Raw genomic sequence first — 26954 nt, 5'->3', positions numbered from 1 at the left:
GACATCTGATTAGTGCTTATTTGTATCAAAGGTAATGGTCATAATTTAAAGTATTTAAAAGTTGGCATAAATAATAAGCCTATGAAATTGTGACAGTCATATTTGGACTTCAACGATAAAGTAATGTTAAGAACTCACGGTAGCCCTTATAAAAGTCGACAAACCAAATTAGATGTGTCATTTTATGTGTTATTATTATTATTATTATTATACGTTACCTTGTAAATTAAACCATAAAGTATTATACTTTATTGTCCTAAAAAGGATAATCACCTTACAGCTCAGAGGATAAAAATTGTTATTTGCAATATGTCACGTGTCACCTGTTATTTTTACGTCAGTGATGTCAGCAGTCCATTGGCAAACATATTCAAAATCAGTCCGCACGTTTAAACAAGTGAAACATGCGACAAACAGCTTGTCTTCCAATCATTCCGAACTTCTCAAAACAGGTGAGGCATTAAATTTTTACTCGTCTTATCGATTTAAGGTTATTATCAATTATGAAAGGACTGCCGGTAGAAAGAAGAAGGTAAATTATTAGAAGTCAAGTAAGTACTACGGTCAGTTTGTTGAAGGAGTTCACGCTATACGAGTTTACAGGACGCTGTCTGCCGGTACAGTTATCTCCCTTCCGAAAATTGGTTAGCACTTTTCGCGCTCTCATGCAGCGCTCGGTAAAGGTGTTCAATCATACATTCCTTGCATATTCGACAAGCTTATTTTTGTCGAACTGCTTACAATTTTTCTCTGGCCAATAGAACATCTATGCGAGACATAACTGTATCAATATAGCGCGGAATAAAACACAATATGGCATACAGGAGCCAGGGCGCTACAGGACCAAGAAATGCTGTTGAAAATTGTTTACTTCCCTATCTCGCAGTGGAACAGTTACCTGTTGTTCTTACGAACGCGCACAAAAAATCTTTGTAAATTTTCCTGTGTAGTCCTAGATCGATACTGTACATTAATTACAAACAAGGGTGTGGGCATAACTGGTGCAAATGCAGGTGTGATGGCATGTGATCTGGACGAAAGGTTTTATGTATTCGATAGGCAGGATTGCAGCACTCCCCAGAATTACTGGTCCGTGTTGCCAATATTTGCTGGTATATGTCTGCCCATGTTTTTAATGTATGCAAGTCAGCCTCCCATTGCGTTGTGGAAGATAGGGAAAATTCGTAACATCTTAGATCAAAGCTACACCTAGAAACTTGTTCACGCTTTCATTACGTCTCGTTTAATTTATTGTAGCAATTTGCCTTTTGGCTTGCCTGCTCATGAAATTTAAAAACTTCACATAATTCAGAATTCTGCAGCCCTCTAAGAAACTATAACAAGAAAGACCGACTAATCACGCCATGTCTCCATGAATGACATTGGCTTCCAGTAACGCAAGGATTCAAAATTCGTAGCACAACTTTTAAAATACGCAATGGTCTCGCTCCAAAGTATTTACTTACAAGGTGAATTGCTCACAGTCCGTGACAACCGGCGCACTCTTCGCTTCATTCCGGTGTTGTTAATCAATAACTGTTACAAGCTTTTTATGATATACAGTTTATGAAGGTGGTAGGGCTTTTTCAATTTGTGCACGTCGATTATGGCGTTCTCTGCCATTCCATATTCGAACGGTTCAAAAATTGGGTGTTTTAAAGGGCAAAGTGAAAAACTCACCTATTTTACGTCTTTTTAATCGTAATTTTCTTAGTTTTTATGACGACTTTTTAGAATCTAGCTGTTTTTTCTTTTGTTTTCTTTGCTTTTCGTTGTGATTTTAAAACAATTTTAGGTCTCATCCTAGGTTTCTTGTTGATTTTAGTGTGAAATGCATTGAGATTATTTTTAATGTAATGCGCTATATAGGAAATTTAGATTAAGATGAAAATTATATGTTTATAGCAATGTGTCCCCCGAGAAGTTTTTTAAGGTAGTGCATGCCTTGAAAATCTACAGACTTACTGTAAACGTTTGCTCAAACTTTCATGAAGCAAACTGTGTATCCTTCTCTCTCAAAATCAAGAATACAAATCGGGGGTTACCCTGCGAAATTTGGTACTGGAGAAACAATGACAAACGCTTGAAATTCAAAATGGCCGCCATCCCGGTGTTATCTCATCAGGGGAAGATACCATTCGCGATTTTCACAAACCACAGAGAAACATGGACAGAGTCGCAACGGGCATTGTTTAAGACGTGAAGCGGTTACGTAACCCATCCATTTTCGCCTCGCCTCAGGTTGCTCTCGCCTCTCTTTTCCGAAGAGTGCCGACCATGCATCCTTCGGTAATTTTCGGATTTTCGCCAACTGTTAAGCGAAAGTATGTTCGGCAAAGTTTGTGTTGTTGTTGTCGTGTGGTGCTGAGCGGAATTGAAGTGCTGGCAAAAACGGGAGTGTTTTGAGCTTCAGGAAAGTGAGTTTTACCGTTTTAAAAATTCCTCTTATATTTTTATGACTATATAATGAGTGTGTTTGCACCAAATTTGAAAGTCTTTTATACTCAATGGTTTACGGTCAGTCATAACGTCTTTTACACGTGCGTCAAGGTAGGACATGTTTATGAAACTGCTGGCGTGTTATGTTTTGATTTGCGTGAAGTGGTGTTTCTGGCCTGAGAGCTCACAAAGTAACTATGGTTGCTACGCGACTGGCAGTACGATGCCACCTCATCGTATAACCTCGTGCAATTATCAACCACAAACAAAACCTCCAAAACGTTCAACACCCTTGAAGCTCATTTTAATATAAAGCCAATAATCTACCGAGACGACCATGGAAGAAAAGGCATGCCGCGTTTCCAGTCTGTCTAGACTATTTGTCTGTGACAAAACTAAGGGGCATAAACTGTATGTACTCATAAGCTTCAAAATGAGGCCCACAAGTTGTAGGCGAAAAGAATAATGTCAAGGGTTTTGAGTCTAAAATATGGAGGTGCATTGTACCTTAACGAAACCTTGTTTGTCAATTGACTTGCTATCATTGATCGGAAATTGGAAGTGGACATACAGAATTTTGTAGAATTTGATTCGTTAGGTTGAAGTTTTCCTTGAAAATAGGAATGTTTCCAAAGGCTTTCCGTTGAATTACACGTTGAGGAAAAAATTGAAACCTGTACATTAGGCAAGCTGATAAGCCGATTTATGCATAATCAGATGAGACGTAATTTTGCTAGTCGCATAAGCGTTTTGACCGTCACATACCCAAGCTTTTGTTGTAGTAGTAATTCAGATAGTCACCTAAATACGAGTAACACAATAATTTCTGAATGCTTTATTTATTCCCATATTTTCAGTCTCTAATATTCTTCTCGTTGATGATTAGTGTGATTTAAACGACTGTTGTGAGTGAAGATTTATATCATAGAATAGTTTAGTTTAACCATTGTAATTTTGTTAGCCTCATCGACACCATATTTTTTATACCTACCATAACATTTGTTGTCGAAGTTTGTAAGGCCCGAATGGGCTTGCACCGAGTTACTGCCATTTTAGTGTCCTTTGGTGTCAGGAGGAATTAAACATTGTTCGATCGTACCTTTTTGAAGTGGATTGCACTCCCACAAGAACATTAATTAGCAGTATATGTCGTACCTTCATGCTGCACTGGTTCATGTACGAAATCCTACGGCCTGTACTTATCTGTGAAAACAGACCAGAGGCATCAGCGAATGTGTTTCCATGACTTCGACGAGCGTCCATTTGTATCAGAATTGACGTAAAATCGAAGCATACGCATTCGAGTCTCACTTTTATGATCGTAGAAGTTGTGTCGGCATGTAAAGGTCCGAATATATTTAATGACAACACGCGATATTTCACGCGATATACCAAATATTTCTTCTGAATAAATGAAGCAATGGGATATATTGTAGTATAACAAGGGAGGTGCTGTTGTTTGGCTCAAAGTTTGCACTCCTCCCGTTGAGTAAACACTAACTGAAGAACCTAATGACATTGACCAATAGCCCGTGGGCTAGAGGGGGTCTACGTGCACCCCCCCCCCCAGAATAACAAACCTGTATTTTTCAGAAGCCTTGGGATCTCTAGAATACGAAACAGAATTTTAACAGAAAAAATATAGGGACGCAATAGCTGTTATGGTCTTGTTTTGAAGGGTACCGCAAAATCACCATTTTCCAACCCAAATGCATTTTCGTCAAATCTGTCTTCTTGTAAGTCATGTGCTGAGCTTTTTTTAACATAACCTCATTTGTTTGGTATCATTAGAAAGGAAATTTATTCTTCTTTAAGATGACATATTGTACTATGCAAAATCTTCTACAGTATTTGTGAAATATGACCAAAACTTAGCCAATACACAAAAAGTTAACATTGCAAATGACAGTAAATCTCAAATTCTACCAATTTTTTAGCTTGGCATAATAAAAAATGCAATGCTTTGTATGAAATCTGTTTGATACAGGGACATGTCAGAAATATGAAATAGACTTTTAACAGAAAAAATATTGGGACGCTACAGTTGCATAGTCATATTTTGAAGGGTACCGCAAAATCACAGTGTTGCAGATTTGCATGCATTTTTGTGAAACGTGTCTTCCTATAAGTCATCTGCTGAGCTTGTTTTTGAATATAACCTCACTTGTTAGGTATCATTAGAAAGATAATTTACTAATCTTTAAAATGAAATGTTGTAACATGCAATATCTATTTCAATTCATGAAATATGAACAAAACTTACCTCATACCCCAAAGTTTACATTGAAAATTGCAGAAAAAGCTAAAATCAAATTCTGCAAATTGTTTAACCAGACACAAAAAATTTGGCCGTTTTTGCGATTAAATCTGTTTTATTTGGTACAGGGACATGTCAGAAATATGCAATAGACTTTTAACAGAAATAATATTGGGACTCTACAGCTGTAACAGTCATATTTAGAAGGGTAGCAAAAAACCACAGTGTTTCAGATTTGCATGCATTTTTGTTAAACTTGTCTTCATATACGTCATCTGCTGAGCTTGATTTTGGACTCTGAGGTTCGTTTTGAACTTAACAAAGTTACTATAAGTTTTCACTGGCTCAATTTTGTGAAAATCGAAAATTTAACCTTTCCCCTTAGAGTAAACACAAGAATGGCGACCATTTTCGATAGCACGAGTCGGTGATATACTGTTTGTTTATCTTGTACCGATGCACGGTTACTCCCTGATTTTAATTTTTGATTTTGGAAGGCAATGACTCAAATTTTCCTCACGGCAAATTTGAGCAAAAGTTGAAGTCTTCCCTTTTGGAGGTGTGAAATACCTTAAAACGCTTCACGTTGACCTAACACTTTGATTAAGTATTTTCATTGTTATTCTAACAACGTATATATTTAACATATCAATCAAGCGTTTTACCATGTTTATCTATCAAGCTATACAAATACAAAAATACATGTTTTGCTACAGGTTAAATTACCGAAATTTAAATGCCCAACGTGATTTATTTCATTGGTTCTCTTTCAGAGGCGAGCGTTAGCATTTACACTAACATTCATATGTCTGGGCGGTCTATTAACCAACCTGTACCTGATAGAATGGCTGAATTTGCCACATTTCAATGGAACGAGGTCTTTCCGTTTTATGACGAAATTTGGAAGGTGAGTTGTCTACAGCATCATATCGCGAACAGCACTACCTCTTTCCAACAATACTTGTTACAATCATTTTTGCTTCGATTAGGTCACGGTGGCGACAAAACATACATAATTTTATGTTGAGTATATATTCCTTGATTGGATGTCATTTTTTAGATTTGTTCCATAATTTCTTTCAAACAATGCCGAAAATTTGGTTTGTAAGCAGAATTCCTAAATGTTAAGCACACGCTTACATTAACAACGGCATATCGAAGAATGTGGTTCTCCTTCTGTCTATGAGTAAACACCGATCGTGCGACATATTTTCCAGTTTTTGAACTGGGAACGGTAATTTAGTACACAAACAATGTCATAGAATAAAATAGGGGCTACTTCACACTTCAATCCTGCAGCAATTGGAATTCCGGATCTGAGGTAGAAGGTCAGAGTGTACACACTGGGTGCCGTTAGACAGAGGTCAACCTAATTAACCCTTTCTTCAATCAACAACTGAACAAATTTTGCCCATAGGTCTCAGATTTTAACTTGGTAGAAAAAGAAGAAAAACATTTGAGAAAGTCGTTACCTGTTGTTTCTTAAAATAAGACGTCACAGTTACTTTTAGCAGATTCAAAGATACAGACATTTTTGAGTTGCCATGGCAATAACCATCGAATATCATATCCAAAGGTTATCCAGTAAAACAGCAATTGAGATATGTTAATATTTAACTTTGAAGGGTACTGACAGATGTTGACGTGAAGTCGCATAATAAAGGCGGGCAAATGAAGGATATCATGTCCGTTTGAGCTTGTCTTGTTTTTGTTCCGTAATTTATCTCTTTGTCTCTTTCTGTCTTTGACGATGTTCTTGAAAGTTGTCACAGCGTTTCAACTTTCTTTTATAGTCCCTTTTGTAGATAACAATATTCCACCTCTGATTATGCACTTGAATATTGCTGAATGTTTTTCGCGAGTGTTCATGCAAGCAAAAAGCAGCATCGGGTGATATCCCGCAGTGCGTTTCGTCGGAAGTCCAGCATTGTCGGCAGCAATTTGACTAAAACACAGTTTAAAGGGCGTGTTTTCAAAAAGCTGTTAGGCTTTGCATTCATTTGAAAGATGACGCCGTGTTCGGACAAATAACATTTTTGTATTCATAAGAACAGTGTGATCATGTTCTTCGGAAGCCTAGAGTATGAATATGGTTGTCTAATTCCTTAGAATTTTTGTGACAATCGACCCATATTGACACCACATGGTTGTAATGTACGAGGCTATGTTTTCGCTCATGATTTTGATTGGCCGATGCCTCGTGTAATTGCATAGGATGTACGTCTGTGCAAGTTCGTGAACATTCAAGCTTGGTGGGTAACAAATAAACTGCTGACATTACATACAGGTTGGATTATTGTTTTCTTGGCCTTCGAGTGGTGTTGGTTTTGCCCAGCTAGCTTGAATTTACTAGTATTAACCATTGTCAAGATAATACACTATTTACACCACAAATGAATAGTCAGAAGGGAATACTCAGAGCGTGATAGAAAAGTCACCCCTCTGTAATAAAAGCCAGGTCGAACAAGTTCCCACACATTTGGTAGGGCACTTTTAAACGTTTTAAGTACCATAAATTGTCTGTCACATCGTGTGGTACGCAGACAGCAGATTTATCAGAATGATTTTACAAGCCAAAGGTATATTATCTGGAATTCTGACTGCTCAGTTAAAAAACAAACACATTTGAGCCATATGGTTAGTTTACATCCAAGATTGCTGACTAACAGAAAATAGGAACGTTAATATTAGCAGGTGTATCGAACAACAGACTGTGATATATAGTGTAGTGCTATATACGGCCAACAAAAGCAAACACTATCATATTTGCAATGAGTTCAATAGCCGAGGTTGATAAGTATTCATTTGAGCAAGTTATATTAATGAGCATTTTTTGAATATTAAAATTGTATGCAAATGATCATTATTAATGTAAAAAGTTCATCTACCTCGCATCTTACACTGTGTGCACATCAGGACTTAATCACTGAATTTGCTATTACGTATTTTGTACATATAACATATTTTTCACTCAGCAGGCAATTTTTGTCCAGAGGCGCCCTCCCGAGTGAAGATTCCTGCGAAACTTTGAAGAACATAGTTTATATCAAGACTCATAAGACAGGAAGCACTACAATGGCTACCATTTTGTATCGGTTTGGTTACCATAGGAACTTGTCATTCCTGTTCACCGCAAAACAACCGAAAGGTCATTTCAGACAAGTACCCATAACATTGAAGTCGTTACCCGGCATGTATCCGCCAGTTGGGGTTCGCCAGGGTGACTACGAGAATTATAAATTTAACATATCCGCAGGTCACGTAATTTATCGTAATAGATCTATTTTAGATTTTCTCATTTATGGACAACCAAAATATATTACAATTATCCGCGAACCAGTCCAGCAATTCATATCACATTTTAGTTTCTTTCATTTTGATCGCAGATTCATGAAGAAAGCTAATATTTCAGTAAAGGAGAAATTTGCATATATGACCGAATTTCTCAATCAACCTTTAAAATACGCTATTGCAAACAGAAATAGAAATCTCTACATAACGGATAGAAACCCGCAAAGTTTTGACCTTGGTTTGCCTCTGAGAGAAATGGACAACCCAATATTTATCAGTGATTTGATCGCTAGAATAGAGGCAGATTTCGATCTTGTGTTGATAACGGAATACCTGGACGAGTCTTTGATACTGATGAAAAAGCAATTTTGCTGGAATATGAACGACATTTTATACTTCAAGATGAATGTTCGTCACTCTGAGCCGACTGAAATACCTGAGAATCTGAAGATGAAACTACTTCAGTGGAACAATGCTGACGTGTACTTATATAAACACTTCAATCGAACTTTATGGCAAAAAATACAGTCGTATGGATCCACATTCTATACAGATCTCCGCGACTTTCAAAAGCGCCTTGAAGAATTGAGCAATGAATGTATTGAAGGACAGAATCGGGTGAAATCTAAATATGTCAACGTGTTAAAAGCAAATTCTAGTGATATCTGCAAAGATGTGAACAAGAGTATATCGACATATTTTAAGCAGATTACTAGAAGGCAAAAAGTGACATCAAAACAAAGAAATTCTACGTTGAATTCCGAGAACATCACACTTCATTAGACAATGCTTTCTGCACATTTGTCATCATCAATGTTAGTTCTGAACATTATACGAAGCAATGTCACCCGGGTTTTACTTGCTGTTTACAAAAAATGGTAATAAGCCACAGTACGTTGAAATTTTACTTCTTTTAATGCCACATGATGCATGACAAAGGTGTAAATAAACTGTAAATTACAGAGTTTGACCTATTAAAAGCAATTTTAAAACAGTCTTGAAACCGAAACCAAAAAATGATTAATCAGTTAAACTGAAATCATTCTTTCAAAGTGTCGTATTTAACGCAAAAAATGCGAAAATGAATTGTGAACGTTTTCCTTGAATCTTTGCATATTTTGAAGTATATCTGCAGTGGCTGAAAATTATTGAAAGTTACTCTTTGTGATAAGGTTTAAGGCGTTTACTGTTTTTACTTTTCTAAAACGCTTGAAGGTGTGTCAAACGATTCCGAATAATGTAGAGTCTGGAGACGAAACAGTTTAATTTGATGGGGCCTTCATAAATGAAGTAACGTTTGTGTATTCAAATTAAATGCTTGCATTAAGAAAATAAAAAAATACATAAATTTTTGTTTACGAGCCTTTTTCCTTGTTCTCTTCTCTGTATATGTTTCCTTGCTTTTTGAATTTAGTCATAACGGCTATGTGTTAATTATGTATGCAGTATAAAGTACATACGCTCTGTCTTAGTGACCATTTGAAACGCTATATAATACCCTTAAAGCCTACTTAGTATAGCAACAGTGTGGGGGTCAATGCAGAAATCCTGTACAATAAGTTCACGTGGGCGGGCGCACTGCATAATGTATACACAATTACCACTGTACTATCATGACTCACATGCAGAGAACGAGGAAATATAGGGGTGAGAGTAGAGAACAAGAAAAAGGCTCGTACAAACAATAAGGTTTAATAGCAGTATTCTTTATTTTCTTATAATGCGCCATGCATGAGCTCCTGTGTCTGCATGTGGTTCGCTGAGGTTCCGTATTTGCATATACTTTATTGGTAATTGTTTACTATTTGATTGCGTGATTTTAGCAGATTTATTTTTGCATTTTATTTTTGTGTCGTTATGAGTTATTGATAATGGCGTTGTGTGTTAGTAAACTCGTTTTGAAAAGAGTTTTTCTTATCAGAAATAAAATAGGTCACTATACACGTTAAAGGTTAGTCTATTAAACGCTTGATCTGGTCTGCTATACGTCTTCACGTTTCGCCTAGGCGATGTTTTATTTCACTGGTACTGATTTGATTGCGTCAATCCATTAAAGGTATACAGTCACCTATAATCTCAATATACCCATATATGGTTAAAGGGACGTTTCTTGGTATTCAAAATGCCCATGTGAGGGCACTGTTTTAAAACGGCCACCCGCTTAAAATCTGTGATTGGTTATAGATTTTCTCTTTCCAAGGTAACTGTGGCAAAATTAAAACAGGTGACAGTATACCTTTAAGGGTAGAATATGCCTTTGAGTTTCTTCTTCACTTAAGTTTTCACAATATTAACTTGATCTGCTTTTTCTGTTGATTGACGATCAATTGACCCCCGTGCAGGATATGAAAGACCCCCAACTCATTGAGCATTCATAAAGGCGCTTGAATGATAACTGAGAATAACGAGGTCGACCGGTCAGTGATTCTCAAACAAAAATTGTTGGCATACCATGAACATAGACTGTTGCATAAACACCTGGATGATACAAGTATCCTCAAAATCTTACAAAGTGTTTTAAAATTCGGACGAAAATTCGCTTTCGGAACAAATGGAAGGGTCCGTGCAAAATAATCGTTCCGTGATTTAAATAATTATCATACAGTGGCTCGCAGAGGCGTAAAATACTCTAGTATTTGCTGTGCGTATGAGAACAATTAAGATGTAAAAAAACCGCATGTACGCTTAGATTGTATTTGCGGGCAAACAATAACACTTTTTTGTTTTATAATAATGCCCGCCCTGAAAACGGCCGTATATTTTATGTGGAGAACTGGATGGAAATAAGCGGGATATGCCTGTGTATTTTGCGGGTGGGTCTCTAATTTTCGCGCAAGCACTTTTGAAGGGTATTAGGGTTTCATGAATGCCTTGGGGATGGGTAATCATTTTTTGCGCAACTACTACAACCATAAGATTGCTAAATGTTGAAAATACAGTACTTCACTCAAAAATATCAAAATTACAGATATGGGAAAAAATTACAGGCCTAAAAAAAGATACAGGTATGAAAAAAATTACAGGCCTGAAAAAATTACAGGCATAAAAATGTACAGGTATAAAAATTTACAGGCCTGAAAAAATTACAGGCATAAAAATGTACAGGTATGAAATAAAAATTACCGGCCTGAAATAAAAATTACTGAAAAAAAATTACAGGCATGAACAAACAAATTCAGGCATGATAAAAAAAATTGAAGCTGTTAAAACAAATTAGAGGCATGAATTAAAAATTACTGAAAACAATTACAGGCATGAAAAAAATTACAGTATGAAAAAAATTACAGACATGAAATAAAAATTACAGGCTTAAAAAATTACCGGTATGAAATAAAAAATTACACTTGTAGCCTCATTAAGCCACCGTATAAAAGTACATGTTTGTGCAAGAAATTTGATTTTTGTATACCAGCAAAAATGTTGACTCACTATAATATATATTATATAGCTTATGAGGAAAATATGATACAAAAATGTAGCTATATCTGTGTTTTTATAGACGCTTGATTATTTATATTTCTGTACTTGATAAGACTATAGGGTGGTTACCAGTTTATGTGTCTACAAGAAATTTGATTTTAGAATTTTACTGACATGTTGATTAACTGTACATTGTTGTGTATGAGGAAACTATGAAGCAACAGATAGAACCGCTCGGCCATATTCCCACTCCCAGGAATGTCACGTTTTGATTAGGCCGGTAGAGTCTTGATAAACCGAGAGTCACGGTCACAGTAACATCTTTAAAACATCTGAACAGTTGAAATATTCATCAGTTCAAGGCGAGTGGATAGTAGAGCAAGTGGGCTAGTAATTGTAACCTTATATTGTAAAGGATCTAGCTTTATGTGTATCTGAGGATGGCTCATTGAATCCCCGCTACATCGTAAGAGTTCGACAAAGGCTGGATTTTACTTCCGTTAATAACGAAGACGAGCCCGGTTTGCTGTTGACGGCAGTCGAACGTTGGCAAATGTTTCGTTCAAAACTTGCTCAGGAAAAAAAATCATGGTGAGTTTTTGAGGCCACTCAACAAACAACTTAGAAGCCGACTGCGATTGCTATTGCAGATATGTTGGTACACGAGATTCACTGTCTTCTCGACGTTTACTAGATGTAGTGAACTTTCTGTATTTTCTGACTTTAGCAATAAAGATTTCGGCAACTCGGTTTCCATGGAAATCTTAGAACTTAAAAATCCATGATCAAATTTATTTATGTGAAACCGAATTTTGCACTACGACCACCCCCTTACTTTTATCATGATTGTTGAAGAGATCTTGTTAAACATTCTAGGGGAAAATTTGGCGGGAAATATAAAACGCTCGATTTTAGGGCTTGCATTTCCTAAATTTTCATGTGTTCATTTGAGAATTCGCTTTAATTACTTTAGGTAGTGTATTTTTTAACACGGATCGCCACATGATAAATGGTCTGAGATGATTTCTAAAATAATATGAGCAATACACTAAGCTGTTTCTCTGCATCACTAGCCTATCAAGTGAGATTGCCGAATTTTCTAAAAACACATAGTTTGATTGGAAAATTTTGCGGTTTCGTTTACAAGGTAACGACTCATTCATAGAGGATTGATTGAAATGAAGTTGAACAATTTCCATATTTTCTCTGAGAAAACGTGAATTGGAATGAGTCCCCTTTGTGCAAACACGAATCACGCCCTGTTGTGGCGCTGCATTCATTCAAAATTTACACATCCCCACGAAAAACTCATTGTTTGATTCAGCCGACATTGTAATTTGTGTGTAAGGTAGTGGTTATAATTTAACTATTTCATAATTATATGTTTGAACAACAGTTAATAAATAGACTTTTGCGGGTTGGCATAAATAATACGCCTTTGAAATTGTGAAAGTCATATTTGGACTTAAACGATAAAATAATGTTACAGTACCTACGATAACACTTATAAACTTTACAAATTAATTAGAGGTGTCATTATATGTGTTATTTACAACATGTCACGTGTTACCAGGTTTTTCACAACAGTGATGTCATCAGTCCATTTGCAAACATTTTAGAAATCAGTCCGCATGTTTAAAGCAGTGAAACATCATGCGACAGAAAGCTTGTCTTCGAGTCATTCCCAACTTCTCCAAACAGGTGAGGCATCAAATTTTTTACTGGTCTTATCGATTTAAGATTATTATCAATTATGAAATTACTGCCGCGATCGAATGACGAAGGTAAATTAGAAGTCATGTAAGTACTACGGTCAGTTTGTTGAAGTAGTTCCCGCTATACCAGTTTACAGGGCGCTGTCTGCCAGCACAGTTATCTCGCTTCCAAAAATTGGTCAGCACTTTTCGCGCTCTCACGCAGCGCTCGGAAAAGGTATTCAATCATGCAGTCCTTGTATATCAAACAAGTTGATTTTTGTCGAACTGCTTAAAATTCTTCTCTGGCCAATATGCAATCTATGTCGAACATAACTGTGTCAATATGGAATAGAACACAATGTGGCACACAGGAGCCAGGACGTTGAAGGATGCAGTAATGCTGTTGAAAATTGTTTACTTCCATAACTCACAGTGGAATAGTTACCTGATGTTCGTACGACGCGCAAAAAATAACTTTGTAAATTTTCCTGTGTAGTCCCAGATCGATACTGTAAATTAATTACAAACAAGGGTGTGGGCATAACTTGTGCTAATGCAGGTGTGATGGTAAGTGATCTGGACGAAAAGTTGTATGTACACGATAGGCAGGATTTCAGCACTCCCCAGATTTACTGGCCTGTGGTGGAATATTTGTTAGCATGTCTGCCCATGTTTTAATGTATGTAAGTCAGCCTCCCGTGCGTTGTGGAAGATAGGGAAAATTCGTAACATTTTAGATTACAGTACCGCCGAGAAACTTGTCCACGCTTTCATCACGTCTCGTTTAGATTATTGTATCAATTTGCTTTCTGGCCTGCCTGCTTATGAAATTTAAAAGCTTCAAACAATTCAGCATTCTGCAGCTCTCTAAGTGACGAGAACAACAAACACCGACCATATCACGCCATGTCTCATTGAATTACAATGGCTTCCAGTAAGGCAAAGGAGTGAATACAAAATCCTCAGCACAACTTTTAAAATACTCAATGGTCTCGCGTCCAAAGTATTTACTTTCTAGGTGTTTTGCTCACAGTCCGTGACAACCGGCGCACTCTTCGCTTTATTCCGGTGTTGTTAATCTATGAAAGCCGATTTTGAAATACAGCTTATGAAGGTGATAGGGCCTTTTCAATTTGTACACGTCGATTATTGCATTCTCTCCCATTACATAGAGGTACAAACATTGGGTGTGTTAAAAGGTAAACTGAAAACTCACCTTTTACGTCTTTTTATTCGTAATTTTCGCCGTTGTTATGACGAGCTTTTGGGATCTAGCTGGTTTCTTCTTTTATTTCTTGTGCTTATTACTGCGATTTTAAAACAATTTTAGGTTTCATCCTGGGCTTATATTTGTTGATTTTAGTGTGAAATGCATTGAGATCATTTTTAATGTAATGCACTTTATAGGAAAGAAAGATTAAAATTAAGATTATATGTTTAGCTGGCAATGTGTCCCCCGAGAAGTTTTTAAGGTTGTGCGCGCCTTGAAAATCTACAGACTTAAACGTTTGCTCAAATTTTCATGAAGCAAACTGTATACCCTTCTCTCTCAAAATCAAATCGGGGGTTACCGTGCGAAATTTGTACGGGAGAAACAATGACAAACTCTTGAAATTCAAAATGGCCGCCATCCCGGTGTTACCTCATCAGGGGAGGATAAAATTCCCGATTTTCAGAAAACTAAGGGGTATAAACTGTATGTACTCCATAAGCTTCAAAATGAGGCCCACAAGTTATAGGCAAAAAGAAAACTGTAAAGGTTTTTGAGTCTAAAATATGGAGATGGATTGTACCTTAACGCAAACTTGTTTGTCAGTTGACTTGCCATCATCGATCGGAAATTGGAAGTGGACACACAGAATTTTGTAGAATTTGATTCCTTTGGCAGGTGTAAGTATTTCTTCGTTATGTTGAAGTTTCCCTTGAAAATAAGAATTACACGTTGAGGAAAAAATTGACACCTGTACATTAGGCAAGCTGATAAGCCGATTATGCAGAATCAGATGAGATGTAGTTCGCGTAAGCGTTTTGACCGTCACATAGCCAAGCCTTTCTTGTAGTAGTTATACAGATAGTCACCTAAAACGAGTAACACAATAATTTCTGAATGCTTTATTTATTTCCATATTTTCAGTCTCTAATATTCTTCTCGTTGATGATTAGTGTGATTTAAACGACTGTTGTGAGTGAAGATTTATATCATAGAATAGTTTAGTTTAACCATTGTAATTTTGTAAGGCTCAACGACGCCATATCTTTTATAGCTACCATCACATTTGTTGTCGAAGTTTGTAAGGCCCGATTGGGCGTACGCTGAGTTACTACTGTTTTGGTGTCTTTTGGTGTCAGGAGTATCTAAACATTCTTCGATCGTACCTTTTTGAAGTGGATTGCACTCCCACAAGAACATTAATTAGCAGTGTATTTCGTACCTTCATGCTGCACTGGTTCATGCACGAAATCCTACGGCCTGTACTGACATTTGTAGGGCAGTAGTGCAATTTTACTTATCTGTCAATGCAGACTAGAGGCATCAGCGTATGTGTTTCCATGACTACGACAACCGTCCATTCGTATCAGAATCGACGTAAAATGGAAGCATACGCATTCGAGTCTCACTTTTTACGTAGTTGTGTCAGCATGTAAAAGTCCGAAAATATTTGATGACAACACGGCGGCGCGTTTCGTGATCAGTTGCAGGAGTACTGAAGAAAATTCGTTAAATATCTATCGTGTAACTTCTTCTGACCAGAGTAAATGGCTATATGTTGCACGTATAATCGAGGAGCAGTGTCATTCTAATTTGAAAACAACCATATTTTTTCATTCAGCAGAGCAGACTGAACTTACAATTAATTAGGCACAAACGCGAAAGAAGTAAGGCGACTATGCAACAAGAACCAAATATTTCTCCTGAATCAATGAAGCAGTGGAATATATTGTAGTATGACAAGGGAGGTGGAGGGAGGTTATTTCGCTCAAGGTCTGCACTCCTCCTATTGAGTAAACACTTACTGAAGAACCTAATGACAGTAACCAAATATCACACATCAACGGTTGCTGTCCAGCCGTGACAAGATATTGGAATACCCATAATGATTTTGTATACCAATGGACACAATTGCCTCTTATGAAAGACGATCATGGCAGTCTCGTCATTCTTAATATGATTAGAAAAGGTCACCTTTAGATCGACAATCATATTCTGGCCGTGAATATAGTTGATCTTTATTTTCTACCCATGTAACATAAAGCAATCACATTTAAAGGCGGGCCTCCCTTTAAAAGGACGCTAAGCTATGGCGGCGTTCATTGTGAAAGTGGATACCAAACAGGCAACACGCGGGCACACGCTCCAGAAAATGCCACTTTTAGTATTTCCGGTCGCAAAAAAACGCAGACAGACTGCCAAGCAGTCAGCGTGAAGCTGCTGCCGATCGAACTCTGGGGTTATATTCACATTCTAACGCGATTGGAAGACAGTTTTTGTTAGGAAATTCGAGAGTTAGTGATGGGGAATCAATGACCGTTGGCGATTTGAACCGACCGTCAATCAAAAGCTTGTATAAACTGTTTGCAGGATTAGCAAAAGGGTGACCAAAGGTTGAGATCAGCTTTCAAAATTAATGTTATAGAAATCAAACATCGTACTGGCCAAGTATTTGACTGAGAGGAGAACTCCACTAATGCGACAACCTGGGATTGAAAATCGCGGCTTTAAGGTAGAGCTCGCATCGGGAAAGACAGTCGGACTCTAAAATTTCTACAGTTCTTTTCTGGTCTACCACTCGTGGGGGCTCATTTTACAGCTCTTGCAGAAAGAAAAATTATCACAGGCTAAGTTTTTCGAAAATCAAAAATTTAATATTTCCAAATAGGGGTTTACACATGAATGGCGCTATTTTGAATTTCAGATGTCGCAAAATGTTGGGTAATTTGTTTCGCTATAGTTCCAAACTTTTGCACGGTGACCCCCGATTTTAATTGTCGATTTGGTAAGAGAATGGTTGCAAGTTTCAGTCAGGGAAGTTTGAGCAAAAGTTTATAATAAGTCTTTCACTTTCGAGGCGCATACTACCTTAAAGTTAAGGAAGGCTGTACGTCGAGGACTGATATGTGGACTCTCAAACTTTTACTTTTACACATTTTTGGACTGCCACTTGTGGTGTTAGTTTTGAAGTTAACAAAGTAACGTAAGTTTTCACTGGCTTAATTTTGTGAAAATCTCAAATTTAAGCTTTTTCCTTAGAGTAAACACAAGAATGGTGACCATTTTCGATAGCACGAGTCGATGATATACTGTTTGTTTATCTTGTACCGATGCACGGTTACCGTGACTCCCTGATTTTTATTTTTTATTTTGGAAGAGAATGTCTTAAATTTTCCTCAAGGCAAATTTGAGCAGAAGTTTAATTCTTCCCGTTTCGAGGTGTGAACTACCTCAAAACGCTTCATATTGATCTAACACTTTGATTAAGTATTTTCATTGTTATCCTAACAACGTATATATTTAACATATCAATCAAGCGTTTTACCATGTGTATTTATCAAGCTATACAAATACAAAAAATACATGTTTTGCTACAGGTTAAATTACCGAAATTTAAGTGCCTAACGTGATTAATTTTATTGGTTCTCTTTCAGTGGCGAACGTTAGCATTCGTACTGGCATTCACATGTTTGGGCGGTCTATTCACCAACCTGTACATGATAGAATGGCTGAATTTGCCACATTTCAATGGATCAAGGTCTTTCCGTTTTATGACGAAGTTTGGAAGGTGGGTTGTCAACGGCATCATATCGCGAACAGCACTACCTATTTTCAACGATACTTGTTACAATAACTTTTGCATCGATTGGGTCACGGTCGCGACAAAACATACATGATTTTATTTTAAGTATTGTATTCCCTGATTGTACAGGGACAGATGCCAAGATCTATTTACTCTATTTTGGCATCAGTTTTTTAGATTTATTCCATAATGTCTTTTAAACAATGCTGAAAATTTGGTTTGTGACAGATTTCCTAAATATTAAAACACACGCTTACTTTAATAACGGCATATCCAAGAAAGTAGTTCTCCGTTATATTTATGAGTAAACATCGATTGTGCAACATATTTTCCAGTTTTTTGACCGAGAACAGTAATTTAGTAGACAAACAATGTCAGACGATGGTTCACTTGTCTCCTCATAAAATAGGAGCTACTTCGCACAATCAATGCCCGATCCTCCTACTGTGGCAATTCGAATTCCGGATCTCAGGTTGGAGGTCAGAGCCAATACACACAGGGCGAGATAGACAGAGTTCAACCTACTTAACCCTTTCTTCAATCAACAACTGAACAAATTTAGCCCACAGGTTTCATATTTTAACTTAGTAGAAAAAGAAAAAAAAACTCTACACATTGCAGAAACTCGTTACTCATTAATAGTGTTTCTGATAATAATACGTCAGAGTTAATTTAAGCAGATAACATACATTTTTCGAGTTGCCACGGCAACTATCATCAAATATCATATCCCAGGGTTGTCTAATAAAACGCTGTAATTGAGATATGTTTATACTTAACTTTGAAGTTCATTATAGGGGCGGGTGTGTGGAGCAGTAATTTGTAACACTTTCGTAAATCGTAATACCGGCTGTAAATTGTAATAATGTTTTGCGGTAATTTGTAATACTGCAGTACATTGTAATAACCGTTAACTTTGGAGTAATTTGTAATAATTGAACTAGCGCAATTTGGTTATAAAATTTGGAGTAATTTGTAATAATTGAACTAGCGCAATTTGTAATAAAATTTGGAGTAATTTGTAATAGCAATCACTGCATTGATTTGTAAAAAAATTTGAGTAAATAGTAATTAGGCTTTTTTGATGAACCAATCTCTAATTTGAATGGTGGTATTAGTCAGTGAGCAGACGCTGATTACATATCCTTTTATTTCGATGTTTTCTTTTAATCATGTTTTAGCATGTAAAAGGCATAGAGGGATTTTCAGGTAACAGACCACCTTCTATCTATCTAGCAATCAATATAAAGGAAAGTGAGGGCAACTTCACACATCATTTTCTACCTTTCTTAAATGATGCGGTTTATGGAATCGATCAATGTGGTTTTATGGTATGGAGAAACATGGCGACACACCGGTGAATCGAATGCTTTAACCCTGGTTATGTGATCTGGGTCCCCGGGAAAACCGGTTATATGTTAGAGTGATTCGTCTTAACGGTGTTTCGGAACCAGAGTGCGGTTCCTTCATCAGTCGCTTGTTACTTGTTTTGTTTTCCCACATGTTAGTTTAATTGTAGTGATTGTTCATCAGAGAGAGATGCTAGTATAGTTATGCTGTGGTGTGAAATTTGATTAGTTTGTTGATCAGACTGTTCGTGTTCATTTGTAGCCTTGTGTTGAATTTTGGTTGTACGAGGTTTAAAAAATGTGAAGCTGAGACTGCAATATATCAAATTGCTTAAGATTTATTCTACACTGTTGAAAAATAATATGCAAGTTCTTGTTATGCTGATCACATCATTCAGTGATAGAGCAAATTCTTTGTAGCTCAAGTTAAAGTTACCAAGGGTGTGTCATTGAATTTTCGAAAATTTGTAATTTTTTGTCACACTGAAAAGTATGAAATAAATTCAACTACCATTTCTTTAAATTAGGGAAAATTTTTGAAAACAAAACTTTTCAAATCAGTTTGTCGTCAGTTTAGAAGCAAACACATATTGAAGGTCGGGGGGCGGCAGGCGGGTACTTGAAAACGTTTGAGCTATGGCAGGGGCGTACTTGAAAAAATGGGCTATGGAAGGGGGTGCAGCGTGCGTAAAAAAAACTTTTGGGTCTGAAAAAAATCATCCCCCCTAACACGTTTTTGTGAAAGCAGCCTAAAGCCTATTTATTTTAGGGAATGTGTTTGTGTATAGTATAAGTTTGTGCATATTGTGTTGGTATGTATCTTGACCTTTCACCAATGTTTTCTGTATACGTCCTGTACTAAATGTATATGTGCTCGTGCATTCTCACAGATACCACGTGGACTTTACCGAGTATATATGTTCGCATGTATATACATGTACAAACATGTATATATGTATGTATGTTTGTTTGTTTGTGTGTGTATGTATGTATGTATGTATGTATGTATGTATGTATGTATGTATGTATGTATGTATGTATGTATGTATGTATGTATGTATGTATGTATGTATGTATGTATGTATGTATGTATGTATGTGTGTATGTATGTATGCATGTATGTATGTGTGTGTGTATCAATTGTATGTGTACGTGTTATGTATATGTGCGTGTGTGTGTGTGTACGTATCCATGCAGAGACTATGATGTGATGTGTGTGCGTGTAAATTTATGCGCTTATACGTTTTAAATGTGTAAACTAATTATTTTACATTTGGCGCCCCATAGGCGCCCCCTACCGTGGATAGATAGATAGAAGGCCGTCTGTTACCTGAAAATCCTTCTATGCCTTTTATATGTTAAAACTGTGCTGAAACATAATTAATAGAAAACATGTTTGCCCGAAATAAAAGGATATGTAATCAGCGTTTGCTCACTGACTAGCATCACCATTCAAATTAGAGATTGGTTCATCAAAAAAGCTTTATTGCAATTTACTCCAAATTTTATTACAAATCACTGCAGTAATTGTTATTACAAATTACTCCAAATTTTATTGCAATATGACATAAAACTGGTCCAATAACCATTTCCATTCAGGGTAATACACTACCAGGTCCATGGGAAATTTGTGATTTACAAATTTAAGTAGGACCATCCTGAACCACTGATAGTTAGTGGTGGTACCAGGTGTCCAGAATGGGTAAGCGTACCCTGCTAGCATGCTACACCCCTCAGAATTGGTCCCAAAATTGTCTAAATATTGTATGAAATGATACAGGATATGAATCACTGTAATAAGTCAAAGCCGGGAATGCTGTCGCTAATCATTTGAGTGACCGATGTGTCATATTTTAGCCACAATGTCGTCATATCGACCGTAGAACTTTTTGAAAGTCCTACCGAGTCTATTTGTTGTGTATCCCTGTCTCACTATTTAAACTTTGATGCCAATAAGCTGTGTCTCAGCGTAGGAATCACAAGCCCTACAATACCTGAGAAGTTGAGACACGTACACAAAGTTTAAATAAAATAAATAAACTTGAAACTTTAAACACGTACACACTATAACTGGTGCAGACGGAATATTACTTGACAAATGGGGATAATTTATGATTTCAAAATCGAAATCATCCCTTTTGTCATACAGCTTAGTGTGTAGCCCATCCTTGTAAGACTTGATCAAGATATGAAGCAGAGTTCCTACCTTCTGTTGTTTCTTTGATTTCCAACTCATCAGGATAAATATGATGTAAGTAATTTGATATGTCTGGATTGTCTAGACTAATAAGATCATCAATATATCTGTGTTTGTTGTTAAAACGCCTTCCAAGTTTTTTAGACCCTGCTTTGGGCTAGTTCAATTTTACAAATTACTCCAAAGTTATTACAATTTACTGCAGTATTACAAATTACGAAGGGATTTCAAATTACTGCTCTACATCGAGCACATGAAGGATTTCATTGCCGTTGGTGTTTGTCTTGTTTTTTCTTGTTCCGTAAGGGACTGGTCAGTTTCTTCGGCTAGGGGGATGGTGCACGTGGATTCATTGGGGGTCACCCTGTTTTTGATTTTGGTGATGTAGGTTCACCATGTTTTTGAAATCCCCATGCAAGGTGGGGGGGTGTCAGTGTATTTTTTAATTTCGACACGGGCTCATACTTACCTTAAATGCATCATGCCAGCCACGGATTTCATCTTCAGTTGCATATTTCGGCCCGCCCTTCGGACATGTAACTTTAATAATCAGACACATTATATCAGAGATATATGTATGTTTAACATATTATGGCGCACCCTTCGGGCGCGTTGCTTTAAAATATCAGACATATTTTTCAGCACACGCTTCGGCCGCATGACTTTCATATATCAGACATATATATCAGAGATATCTGGATGTTTAGTATTTTTCAGCGCTCCCCTCGGGCGCGGTACCTTAATATATCAGATATATTTATATCAGAGATATCTTGATGTTTGCAGTTCATATGGAAAGCATGACAAAATCCTGATTCTCTTCTGTTTTCTCTATGAGAATTCAGTATAAGATAGCAACGTGTACTAATATTTAACAATTTATTTGATACAGTGACATACATTACAAGGAGAAACTTCGAAAGATATTTTTTGTTCTCATTGATGCAAGTATTTTCCTTTGTGTCACAGCTTTACCCGTAAAAAGGTGTTTTTTTCATGATTAAGATAACGGTTAACAAAAGGCAATTTTTGTCATTATTAGCTGTGCTTTTATGGTTTGAATGTTAAAAGAAACGGTCCTCTCAGACACTGTGCACATCAAATTTGGCTACAACTTATAAAATAGCTCTCTATGGGATGTAATTGGATAGCTAGCAAGTCTAAACACCCATCAAATTTTTCGATTCATTGTTTTTCTCTCTTTGAAGTTAATGATTGACATCCATTTATGTACAGCAGTTCTGGACTAGTCGACAGTCCCTTGTGACTTTTCTGTTTCTCTATTGGTGTAGGCTCTCGCTCTTACGACGGTTGGGGAATCGCAAGCGAGACGCCGAAGGCGCAAGCCGCGAGTCAACATATGCTTTCGGAATGCCCAGCTCGCGCCTTTGGCGCTGCGCATGCGATTCCCCCACCGTCGTATGTGCGAGAGACTACACCAATAAGAGTCAGAAAAGGCAGAGGGACTGTCGACAGTCTATTTCTGGACATCTGCTGGTTATGCACAGAAAGTGTGGAATACATTCACAGCTCATTCAAAATACTGTATTCAAACCTTAAAATTGACACTTTGAAATTTCGGTATCTTACAACTGACATGACAACATTTTTATTAAAGACAGAATGACTGAATGCTTAATATATATAATATATATATATATATATATATATATATATATATATATATATATATATATATATATATATATATATAGTTTATATTCAGCTTTTGGTTTACCTTTTTCGCGCGACGGGAGTCACCCTGTTTTGCCACTTTTGAAGTAGGCAAAAGTATTCCACCCCCAGGCCGAAGAAACTGACATGTTCCTAATGAGCAGTATCATTTCTGACAATTAAAATGTCCTTAGAAGTTGTCACGGCGTTTCCACTTTCTTTGAATGTTCCCTTAATTGTTTCACTGTCCAATTAGTAACAACATTCAACCTTTGATTATGCTCTTGAACGTTGCTTAAGGTTTTTCTCGAGAGTTTCTGCAAGCGACATGCAGCACCGGGTGATGTCCTCAAGTGCCTTTCGGCGAAGTCCAGCATTTATGGTAGCAAAACACAGTTAAAAAGGCGCGTTTTCATATGATCATGTTCTTAGGCCCCTATATTGTGAATGGTTGTCTAATTTCATCGAATTTATTTGGCAATCGACCCCACACGTTTGTAATGTACGAGGCTATGTTTTCGCTCATAATTTAGCTTTGCCGATGCCTCATGTAAGTAGTCTGCGTATGATATAAGTCTATACAATCTCATGAACAGTCGAATTGGTGGGTAACAAATCCATGAATATAATATATTATATATTGGTCAGATAGTTGTTTTCATAAGGCCTAAGAGTGGCGTTGGTTTTGCCCGGCAAGTGACTTTTATAGCATTAACATGTTATACACTATCCACACCACAAATGAATAGTCAGAAGGGAATACTCTGAACGGAATGGAAAAAGTCACCGCTCTGTAATAAAAGCAACGTCGAACAAGTTCCCACACATTTGGTAGGACCTTTAAAGCGTTCAAGTAGCATTAATTATCTGTCACGTCACGTACGCGGACAGTAAATTTGTCAGAATCATTTTTCGACTGAAACATAAATTATCTAGAATTCTGACTGTTTAGTTAAACAAAAACCCATTTGTGCCGTATGGTTCGTTTGCACCCAAGATTGTCGACTAACAGAAGACAGGGAGGTTAATAAACAGAGACGCTTTCTGAAACAACTTAGAAGCTCTATCGAACCAGGGACTGTGAGATAGTGTAATGCTGTATACGTTTAACAAAATGCAAACACTCATATTTTCAATGAGTTCAATAGACGAGGTTGATAAGTATTCATTTGAGCAAGTTATATTAATGAGCATTTTTTGAATTTTAAAATTTTATGCAAATGATTATCATTAATGTAAAATTTTTATGTACCTCGCATCTTGCACATCGGGATTGTCCTTGATATTACACATTTTTGTACTGCCAAAATTAATGTCCCTATTTTGTTTCATTCAGCAGGCAATTTTTGTCTAGAGGCACCATCTTGAGTGAAGATTCTTGTGAAAGTTTGAAGAACATAGTTTATATCAAGACTCATAAGACAGGAAGCACTACGTTAGCCACTATTTTGTATCGGTTTGGTTACCATAGGAACTTGTCATTCCTTTTTACTGCCAATCAACCACGAGGCCATTTCAGACAAGTACCCATAACATTGAAGTCGTTGCCCGGCATGTATCCGCCAGTTGGGGTTCGTCACGGTGACTACGAGAATTATAAATTCAACATATCCGCAGGTCATGTGATTTATCGTAATAGATCTATTTTAGATTTTCTCATTTATGGGCAACCAAAATATATTACAATTATCCGCGAACCAGTCCAGCAATTTATATCATATTTTAGTTTCTTTCACTTTGATCGCAGATTCATGAAAGAAGCTAATATTTCAGCAAAGGAGGAATTTGCACATATGACCGAATTTCTCAATCAACCTTTAAAATACGCTATTGAAAACAGAAATATAAATCTCTACATAACGGATAGAAACCCGCAAAGTTTTGACCTTGGTTTGCCTCTAAGAGAAATGGACAACCCAATATTTATCAGTGATTTTATTGCTAGAATAGAGGCAGATTTCGATCTTGTGTTGATAACGGAATACCTGGACGAGTCTCTGATACTGATGAAAAAGCAATTTTGCTGGAATATGAACGATATTTTATACTTTAGGATGAATGTTCGTCACTCTGAGCCGACTGAAATACCTGAGAATCTGAAGATGAAGCTGCTTCAGTGGAACAATGCTGACGTGTACTTATACAAGCACTTCAATCGAACTTTATGGCGAAAAATACAGTCGTATGGACCCACTTTCTATACAGATCTCCGCGACTTTCAAAAGCGCCTGGAAGAATTGAGAAATGAATGTATTGAAGGACAGAATCGAGTGAAATCTAAATATGTCAACGTGTTAAAAGCAAATTCTAGTGATATCTGCAAGGATGTGAACAAGAGTTTATCGACATATTTTAAGCAGATTACTAAAAGGCAAAAAGTGACGTCAAAACAAAGGAATTCTACGTTGAATTCCGAGAACATAACACTTCATTAGACAATGCTTTCAGCCTTCAACTTCCGCGATGTTTCTTTTATATGTACAAGATGTGTACGGTAACAATGTCCACTAACATTCCTTTATGTCACATTTATCATCACAAATGTTAGTTCAACATTATACGAAGCAATGTCAACCGGGTTTTACTTGCTGTTTACAAGCAAAAGATAATAAGTCACAGTACGTTGCAATGTTTACTTCTTTTAAGGCCATACATGACAAAGGTGTTAAATTAAATAAACTGTAAAATATAGAGTTTGACCTTTAAAAAGCAATTTTAAATTAGTCTTGAAACAGAACCGAAAAGTGATTAATCAGTTAAACTGAAACCATTCTATCCAACTTATTTAACGCACAAAATGCGGGTAAAATTGTGAACGTTTTCCTTGAATCTTTGCATATTTTGAAGCATTTCTGCAGCGGCTAACAATTATTGAAAGTTACTCTTTGTGAAAAGGTTCAAGGCCTTTATTGTTTTTCCTTTTCTAAAACACACCAAGGTATGTCAAACAATTCCGAATAATATCGAGTCTAGTGACGAAAAAGTTTAATTTGGTGGGGCCTTCATAAATGAAGTAACGTATGTGTATTCAAATGCTTGCATTTAAGAAATAATAAAGAATACTACGAATTTTTGTGTACGAGCCTTTTTCCTTGTTCTCTTCTCTCGCCCAATAATTCCATGCTTTTTGCATTTAGTCATAACGGCTCAGTGTTAATTATGTATGCAGTATGTAGTACATACACTCTGTCTTGGTGACCATTTGAAACGCTGTACAATACCCTGAAAATCTGCTTAGTATAGCAACAGTATGGGGGTCAACGCAGAAGTCCTGTACGATAAGTTCACCGTGGGAGGGCGCACCGCATAACCTATACACAATATACACTTAAAAACTATCTACTGTTGATATACCAATCAGAGTGCTCAATTCAGGGTGTTTTATCTACTCGTAAAGCCTTGGTCACCAAATTCCAGAAACGAATGACAGTAAAGTACTGTCCAATCAAAAGTGAACATGTCATATTCTGTAGACATCTGGTACGTTTTAATATTCAAATTTGGTAACACAGCGGAAACCAGCTGCAACACAAAATCCGCTGCGGTACAAACATAAACTAATGTGCCCTAGGGCATTTATATGATGTTCCATTACATTTGAGGGCTATTTTACAAAATCTGATGTGGTACAAACATAAACTAATGTGCCCTAGGACATTTATAGGATGTACCATTACATTGGAAGGCTATTTCACAAATAAAAGTTTTAATTCATATCCTAAACATGTTACATTGACAAAGGGGACGGTTGACGTAAACACATTGAAAACGAAAATATATCAGTTAGGGGCGATAGTTTTTAAGTCGGATAAAACCCTCGTACTCGGGCTCTTCTGG

At 36.8% G+C, this 26954-nt stretch overlaps 1 protein-coding gene across 1 annotated transcript; it reads left to right on the top strand.

Annotated features, from left to right (window-relative positions):
• Positions 1 to 386: 386 nt before the first annotated feature.
• LOC139142331 (galactosylceramide sulfotransferase-like) lies at positions 387 to 26444 on the top strand. The gene is made up of 4 exons (XM_070712239.1): positions 387 to 452; positions 5470 to 5603; positions 17749 to 17882; positions 24457 to 26444. The coding sequence occupies exons 2-4, from the start codon at positions 5502 to 5504 to the stop codon at positions 25550 to 25552; spliced, it is 1332 nt and encodes a 443-aa protein (XP_070568340.1). The 5' UTR covers positions 387 to 452; positions 5470 to 5501; the 3' UTR covers positions 25553 to 26444.
• The last annotated feature ends 510 nt before the right edge of the window (positions 26445 to 26954 follow it).

Source organism: Ptychodera flava, chromosome 10, assembly GCF_041260155.1.
Source record: "Ptychodera flava strain L36383 chromosome 10, AS_Pfla_20210202, whole genome shotgun sequence".
Lineage (NCBI taxonomy): Eukaryota > Metazoa > Hemichordata > Enteropneusta > Ptychoderidae > Ptychodera > Ptychodera flava.
The sequence above is the reverse complement of the archived record's forward strand: the minus strand, read 5'-3'. Positions and strand labels throughout refer to the sequence as shown.